Consider the following 8857-nt stretch of genomic DNA (forward strand, 5'->3'; position numbering starts at 1 on the left):
CCCCTTTCCACAAATAATTGCTGCATAAGACACATGAGGAATTAGGAATATTGCCTCTAGGTTATTCTAATATGAAGATAATTACGTCAACTCGCGTTTATTTATATAGACCTTAATCGCAGTACAAATAGTGTCAAAAGGGCTCCCGAGACCCACATTTCAGATCTAAATCAACAGCATCCCAGTCTTTAACACCACCTGGCCAAGGGGTTACAGAAGCAGGAATCCCCTTCTTAATATGACAAGTATAAGGTTATATACTGTATAATATGCTGTGTTTAAGGAGACAGTACGAGAGTCTATTGTGCTGGTGCATGTGCTGCAGGTAAACGTCTACGACAGAAATGTAGTCAGCAACAGGACCAGTCCAGGGTGTTGTAAGCCAACTTTAGCTGAGCCTGGAGTGATGGGGTCTCGCCTAATGTCAATAACTAAATGTCAAACTTAAAATGCTGTTGGGGGGGTGGGGGTAATAAGACAATACCAATCACAATTAACTTCACATAAATATTTATCTTTATTCATGAAAAACAGAGAATCAGGAGAAGAGGACCTTCAGAAGAACAGTATTATACGTTTATTCATCATTCTCATAATCAGCGGGGTTCTTCCTTTTGCCTTGTTCATAAACATGGTTGCCCCAGGTGTATGTCAGGTACATCAGCGTCATTGCTGAAAAATAGAAATAAACATAAAACATTAGAAACCAACATAAGATGATGCATGTGAATTTCTTGGAAAATGTCCACACAAGAGCATAAATACCATACATTATACAACTACGGAAAATAAGAATAGTTGGCTTGGACATGATTCAACACTTGCACAAAAAATCAAGATATTCAGTAAGACACTTCCATAGAAAGAAAAAACACATATGTTAATATTTAACACAATGGGTTTATTTCTTAACCGAGACGTGCATTTGCATTACACATCAAACGTTATTAGTCCTTATGCTGGCTTTGGTTTGGATATTGTTGAGTAGTGGATGACTGATATGGCTTTTTTAACTGCGGATGCTGATATTTAGAGAGCAGGACGGCCAGTGGCCAATATATGATGCCAATATCATGTTTTTAAATAATAACAAATGAGACACAAAATTGCTGAACTTAAATGAACATTTATTTCACACTAATGTTATTGTCTGCATTAGCTGTGCAGTTCACTTATAAAAATAATAATTTTCAACTAAATAAATGTCCACGGGTCATAAAAAAAAAAATAAACTTTGTAAAAAACGATGTATTTTTTTTATTATTATTTATTTTTCATAAATAATTATAAACGATATAAATAAATAAAAAAAATGCCACATATTAAAGTCCGATCGGAAAATAGAGAGTCACCATTATAGAATTGCAGGATTTATTATTTACAAGTAAAGTATTTACACACAAACATCCAGTTTCTGCAAAATTAAGTCCCATAGAAACAGAAAGCAACGGGGTGACACAGCACAGGACACACAGGATTTTTGTTTGTAATGGGAGAGCCCCTTAACTCAGTTGTGTTCAAAAATTTGGTTTCATACAAGTTAGGAAACAAAATAAAAATTGATCTGAAAAAAAAAACACAGGAAAAACAACACCACAGGCACGCACGTAAGGCGCAGCACTGTCTGGAGGAGAGGAAAATAAAAAAACTCGACTGGAATTCTCTGAGTTAGGTTTATGTCTTCCATAGTGTGGAAAAGAGCATTGAAACTGTTTCAACTATTCAGAATCAATATGTATAGAAAATGTGATATTTTTGACAACACTAGTTTTCAGACAATTTTGTTTATCGGCCTCGTGAGCACAGGCATTGGCTTATGCCGACTATTTCAAAATGTGCAGCTATCGGCCAATTAATCAGTCAACCACTACTGTTGAGTATATGGGAATACTCACGGGGGGCAACTTTGAAGAAGGAGGCTGTAAATCGTCTCCATATATTTGGGATTCCCTTGGAGAAATAGTTGGGGAAAGCCCTCTGCTCGAAGGGAGACAGGCTGTATGTAATTACATGCCTGATCCTGGCCAAATCTCCGAAATGGCGACCCATAATGGCGTGAGTGCGGCTCTGAAATGACAGTAGAAAATAATAGTAAATTAATAACACAAGTAAGTTGTTAGCAGGAATAAGCTACGTGACGGAAACATTTGTTGATTTTAAACCTATTTATAGGTATTTGTTGTAGGAGTGGCTTGTCTTCAATGTCCATCGTACTTCTCACTGTGGTCCGTGCCACAGTAGCCAGCTGTGGCAACCTAGTTACTTCTGCCACCCATTTGATATTTTCTGTTCCTCTGAAGTTAATGTATGGCAAAATAACTACACATAACTCAACTTTTAAGTTTCAAGTTACAGTGATCCTCCTGCGAGAGCAGAGGGCATCCGAGCTGAAAAATGCTAATTCCGCTTTTAGCGTTGTGCACTCTGCTACAGTACGAATTGTTCAAGTACTAGGTCGAACATATACAGTAGTGTGCAATGCATATTGGTACATATAGTAAATGTGGCAGTGCCTCTCTGATCAAGAGACGGCTGATTTAACGGTAAATAAGGTTAATTCTAACTTTACTGCATCGACCACCAGCACGCATTGCAGTGTTTCCCAATCTGTCCTGCAAGACTAAGATTCACCTCCACAATTGCACACATGATCCGATTTATGGGCTACAGAAAAATCTTAATACAGATGTGTGGATCGTAGTATTTAATAATCAATTTTAATTTGTATGTTTATTTTTTACTGTGTGCGTGCGCGCGTACACACACACACACAAAAATGATGACGCATAATTCATCCACACTAAATAGTAGAGCTCACTGTACACCTTAATGGTTACAGGTACAGTATACATAGCATGAGATCTATTGCGCTCACCAAATTCCATTCAAATTTTATTTTCTATTGTGGAACAATAGATATTTTTTCCCCGCAAGCCATTAGAACTGTCAACGCTGACCTCACCAGGGGTCCTCACTGAGCCATACACAGAGGCTCCACTACCTTACTGTACTGTATGTAGCATACTGTACCGCATACTGTGTCACTGATCAGGGTTGTTCGTGATGCCGTATTGCTGCGCCGTACTGTTGTATCCTGTGCTGTATTATCCCAAACACTACCTCACTTTATTCACATATCTGTATATACATAATTGCCTATTCCATATACTTAAGCATATTCCCTCTATCTATTTCATTTTTATTGTAATTGTCGACTCACTGTGTTACGTTTTAGGAGTCAGTGAGTTGGGCTATTAGAATTTTTTCCGAGGACATATTGTGTGTTATCACCGGCTGCGTTGCATTACATTCCACTGCATATATGCATGAAAGTATGTATATGTACGTGACGAATAAAAATCTTGAATCTTGATGCGCGATACTTCTCCCGCGTGGGAACCTCGAGGAGACGCCGCTTCCAATACGTTTCGCTGTAAACGATCATATGAAAGGACCCGGCGCTAACCTGTGGCTAAACGGTAGCTTCGCTAGCACGGTTCGCTGCCTGGAGACCTTGAACCTCGGGACTCTTAGTTCAGTGCGGTGGTTTGATCGGAACCAAGCAAACCGTCATAAAAAAAAAAAAAAACCGCAAAACAAATGAAAGATATCTTCCTCATAATAACACGTATCGAAAGACACCACAATAGCAAGTCAATGATAAACGCGTGACATTGGGCCTTACCGACGGCTTCTCCGGACGGTGTCCCCGCGGCGCTCGACCGTTCTCCTGATTGGCGGACGTTTACCGGAAGCCGAACCTAGCGTGTGTTTTCGGGGCGGGTCGCTGCGACGTCTCCGCGACGACGTGGTCGATGACGTTTACGGGCTGAGTGCGGACGTCACTGATGCACCAGAACAGCGTTGGAAGCTTGAGATATTGTTTTTTTTTTTTTTTCTTTCGTTCTTGTCGATATCCCCGTGACTTCTGTCTTTGCTTTATTTTCCTTTGTGTTTATACAGGGGTTCTTTTAATGGCTTGTATAAATCATTTTGAAACAATTGCCTTGCATATATATATAGATATATATATATATATAAGACAAATAAACAACAGTTATAGGATAAATAAGCAACAGCGGAAGAGTCGAGAGGATATTGAGAATTATGAAAACTGACACTTCGAAATCGGCGAGCCGCTCCACCAGAGCCGTCCGGACGAAGTGTCGGCTGTCGCACCTGCGGACCACCGGGTGTCGCTGCGTTCTCTTCTCAACGCTCCGAAGCCGCGGCACGAACCGGAAGAGGCCCGAAGCTCCCCGAGGCTGCCCGAGGCTTCGTCGACGCGCGTTGTTTTGAATGGCAGCAGGAGTTCGATCATATTTTTTTTATTATGAGTTATATATTTTACTTATATTGTTCTGGCAATACGAGTCACAGCAGGCCGGATAACGCATTGGACATTTGTTTGTATTTTAATGTATTCTCAACCACCCTAACGATGTTCTAAATGTGATAAACGTTCAAAACAAATATTAATAGGAAATAACATAATTTAGGTGGAAGTGTCGAGAGGGGAAGCCTTGAAACAATGTATAATGCCAATGTTTTCATTCATGAGACCGTCAAACATTAAGGCAACCACTCAATTTGCTTGCACATTCTCAGCAAAAGCCATTTATCAAACACATCAATAGCACTAATCACGTTAAAACGAAGGAATGGCAGGTCTACGCAAGTGTCCAGTGTAGCAAAATAAGGTAACAACGCACTAATGAGTGAGGAGGTAGGACTTTATGAAACAGACTAAAAGTTAAGTGGACCAATCCCGTTGTTCTCGGAATTTATATTCAGCTAACAAATAACATTTAGCAGACGCTTTTATCCAAAGCGACTTACAAGGGAGAATAACATTCAAGCTACATTGCGACAGAGACATTAGTGTAACAATAAATACTGCTAGGTAGTAATATGACGTGCAAAATAACATGCTTAAAATGTCTTGTATGGAAAATTTCATTATTTACCTACTGGGTTATACTTCAACTTCAGACGTTCCATTTTCCCCACCAGTAACTCCTCAACATTGGCATCTTCCCAGGCAATCTGCTCCAAGATACATGTAGAGTTGTGTACGTGTTGACAGTGGCTGAGAAGACATAACAGGAGCTCAGATTTTGTAGCCCCTGGTGGGTTTCTTTCCCCAGGTACTGTGCTTACTTTATTTTGAAGCTACAGTAATTCTGCTCTAGTTTCAGAGCCATTCTGGCTGGTGTAACGATTGTATTCTACACATTTTACTCAAGATGTAGGTTGCTTTTAGGACAATAGGACACAGACCCGAAGACCAAATTTGTGGATGCTATAAATTTTTTTTTTTTTTTTTTTTTTTTTAATTTCCTTTTTTCCCCCCCCCCAAGAGAACATGTCAAAAGAATTCATATTTTACGTGAATATCCATAAACTGAACAGGAACATACATTCAATTCATCCAATTTGAATAAATAGACAGGAGATGCATTCAGTCACATTTTCCAGTACAAATTCATAAGTATGGAGCTACTTGATGAGGTAATAAATATACACTGCAATCTTGAGCTGTCCTCAGACAGCTTGCTTTCTGGATATTAAAACAACAGTTGCCCATAGAATAACTGTCTATAATCCCCAGGATTAAAAGGAAGTGTCAAAGGTTTGGCTCAACTATGCGACCGCTATTTCATAATATGTCCAGGACGGGGTTACTTAAAACTTGACAATTGTGTTAAATAACATAATGAAGACAAACCATCCACCCAAAATAAATTAACAAAAAATTAACTTAAAAGTAATTCATTTTCTTCAAGTGTGTCAAAGACCTTCACTACATTACATACAATTGCAAAACATTGAAAGGGTAAGGTCTTTGAACACATTCCTCTTCCTTTGTAAACAAAAAATAAATGCCTTATTTTCTACATTACTCATTCAAATAAAATACCTCTTAACACACAAGATTGAGTAAACATACATGAATATTATTTGATGCACAATTATCTCCCAACTGCTGATATCACTGGGTATCTGGCATTTCAACCACTGGCTACCGTGTCTCCATTGTGGGGAAATAAGTGCACCTCTCATGGATGACAACATAGCATTGGTTAATGGCCACAATCTGCTAAGCGTAAAAAGAAAAACCATAACCCCCAAGAGAGGTAGCCGGTTCATCGACATGTGCACCTGGTGGCAACCATATCTTCAAACTCTTTGTAGACATAGGAGCCATCCTCCTTAAAGATCATAACACTAAGGGGGCTATAGTGCGAGGGAATACACGTGGGTCTGGGCACAGTGGAGTCAAGCTTCTCGTATATGATGTTCTGCACCATGGTATGGACCGGCGAACCATAGATGAAGCCCATGGTCCTTGGACAGATTCCTCGGCAATATCTAGGGTTGTACTTGGGAGGAAAAACAATCCAGTGATCCAGTTTGAGCTGGCTGAATCTCACCTTGAAATCATACAAGGCACAGTCACTTGTCGGGAACTCGGAGCTCGGGAGGAGGTCAGGCAGCTGGAGATCGAGGCTCTGCCCGCCCCGTTTGCTCTTCGGAGTTTCCCTCCTGCGTCTCCGCTTACGCCTGATTCTAAGGCCTGATTGCGGCTTGAATTGAAGCTGCTCATCGAATGCATTCGATTCGCCGCGTCGCCGTTGACCTGCCGCGGAGGACAAGTGAAACCTCTGGCGCGACAATCTGCTGGTGTCATTTAGGTACAGAAGCAAAGGTGCAGAGTGCAGAGTAAGGGCCACTGGGCCCACGTGTCCGCCCCCCGTGGGTCCCGGGCCCTCTGGACATGTCAGGTTGACGAGCAGGTGTACATTTGTTTTCTGGACGCTGAAGAGCGGCCGCAGGAAAGGGGTGACGTCGACCTCCATCCAGTTCTTCCCGCTCCTCCTGTGTTCGTGTACTGTGAAGTTGACGGAGTGGTGGGTGCCAGGACACAACGGACACCGATTTGAGTACTCCTGTTCCTTGATATTCAGGTAGCACGCAGAGGTGGTGGAAGGGTCGAGGTCGTGATCAAAAGAGTACAACAGGACCGACTTGAGAAGCTGTTCTTCGTCACTCACTTGGTCAAGGCTGAAGGACAGACTTTGCATGAAGAATTCTGAAGCACGGACAGAAGAAAACAAAAAGGAAAACCGGTTACAAATGACAATGTGAATCCTAATGACATAAGCTAACCCAATTCATTGGCCATGTATTTAAGTCAAATAATTCCGCAGCAGTTTCTCTGGCAATTTCAATTTTAAATTTAAACATTACAAGTTTAAGTGTAAACTGCGATGACAAGAGGGCAAAGTGTTCAGCATTTGTCATCAGAGGTTGACATTGCAGATTTGGGAGCTACTTTATTTTCTGGATGAAATACTGCACGACTATACTATTTCTACTTCGTATTATCTTTGAGTCTTATTTTATCCGTTCATTCATTAATATTATTCTATTCACTAACTGCATCACGTTTTAGGAACCAGTTCGTTTCAGTTAGTTAGGAATTAGGTAACCTATCTGACTCCACGTTTTAGGAGTCAGTCGGTCTATTAGAAATACATTTTTTTCCTAGGACATATTGTGTGTTATCACCGGGTGCGTTGCGTTACATTTCACTGCATATATGTATGAAACTATGTTTATGACAAATAATCTTGAATCTTGAATCTATTATGTTCGGTTTAGTAACTATTGTGCATAATCTCTGGTGCGTTGCAGAGACATTTCACTGCATAAATGTATGAACGTATCCCTGGAATCCAGGATGAAATATAGTTACTTAGTAAATAATAGGCCATCACTGAACGCTATGGCTTTGGCAGAACTATAAGACTTCTTCGCTACGCGTGTTTCCAGCAGAACCCTTGTTTACTACTTCGGTGTCGACCCAAGACGAACACGGCATCTCCCTCCTTACCTTTGCGTCGGTGCAGGCACCTATCCAGGGGCTGTATCAGCCGCAGCGTGTTGTACTGGCTCTCCCTGTCCAAGCTTCTCCCCATCCTGGAGGACTTCTTGTACTGCTCCGTCATGTATTTGATGTACTTTTGCTCGGGCTTCACCCTCCTCTTGAGGTCCGCGCTCCATCGGGAACCCCCGTGCTCCGACAGGGCTTTCAGCAGGGTGGAGTAGATGCCCCCGTGCGGGTACGGGTGGGCCGCGGCGCCCAGAGCGCTGGACGAGGCCGGGGGGTAGCGAAGCGGGGCCAGCGGGCCGTGGCAGACGGCCGGCGGCAGCAGGAGCACAGTGTTAAAATAGTGAAGCACGAGTGACATCAGCGTCCGCGTCCACCCCATCCTCGATGTCTCGCAAGCCTCGCAGACCGGGAGAGACGCTCCGCCGGGACTTCAGGACAGCCCGACCGCACGTGGCCGCGGGTCATCAAGGGCCACCTCAGGTGTTCGCAATCAACGACGTGACGTCACCCAAAAACAAGCGGGGCCAAACGAACGTCACGCTGACACCTCGGCAGCTGCCGGGAACTGTGGTTCACGCCGGCACGTTTCTCACTCAGTGCAACTTCAATAATAATTGTTTGTTGGGTTGTTTTATTTATTTATTTATTTTATTTTGGGTTTTTATTTTTTTTATTTTTTTGTAATTAGCAAGAACTCTAGAAAAGCACCAAGTGGCTTCATGTGTGATTGTTTCAGTATTTACAATATAAGATGTTGCTGTCGGGCGTTCCAGCGGCTCAACGGGACCAGAAGTGAATGTAGAGCTATATAGTTTCTATCGGCACTATGTACACTAAATTAACAAAAGTCATTTAGCAGACGCTTTTATCCAAAGCGACTTACAAGGGAGAATAACATCCACGCTACATCGCGACGGAGACGTTAGCGTAACAATAAATAGTGCCAAGTAGTGCTAAGTA

The 8857-nt window shown here is 42.0% G+C and overlaps 2 protein-coding genes across 2 annotated transcripts; both read right to left on the reverse strand.

The window, feature by feature from the left end:
- Positions 1–493: 493 nt before the first annotated feature.
- uqcrq (ubiquinol-cytochrome c reductase, complex III subunit VII) lies at positions 494–3839 on the reverse strand. Its single transcript, XM_080008437.1, has 3 exons — positions 3686–3839; positions 1896–2067; positions 494–672 (listed from the first exon to the last, which is right to left on the reverse strand). The coding sequence occupies exons 2-3, from the start codon at positions 2047–2049 to the stop codon at positions 578–580; spliced, it is 249 nt and encodes an 82-aa protein (XP_079864563.1). The 5' UTR covers positions 2050–2067; positions 3686–3839; the 3' UTR covers positions 494–577.
- A 2307-nt stretch (positions 3840–6146) lies between these two features.
- On the reverse strand, positions 6147–8276 carry gdf9 (growth differentiation factor 9; the record flags this gene model as incomplete). Its single annotated transcript, XM_080008118.1, has 2 exons — positions 6147–7093; positions 7898–8276. The coding sequence occupies 2 exons, from the start codon at positions 8274–8276 to the stop codon at positions 6147–6149; spliced, it is 1326 nt and encodes a 441-aa protein (XP_079864244.1).
- Between the last annotated feature and the right edge of the window lie 581 nt (positions 8277–8857).

Source organism: Zeus faber (genome assembly GCF_960531495.2).
Source record: "Zeus faber genome assembly, chromosome: 10".
NCBI lineage: Eukaryota > Metazoa > Chordata > Actinopteri > Zeiformes > Zeidae > Zeus > Zeus faber.

Coding starts and splice junctions, on each gene's coding strand:
- uqcrq (XM_080008437.1), bottom strand. CDS start 2,049: ATGGGTCGCCATTTCGGAGATTTGGCCAGGATCAGGCATGTAATTACA. Junction 673..1,895: donor CTTCTTCAAAGTTGCCCCCC/GTGAGTATTCCC, acceptor TCTATTTTTCAG/CAATGACGCTGATGTACCTG.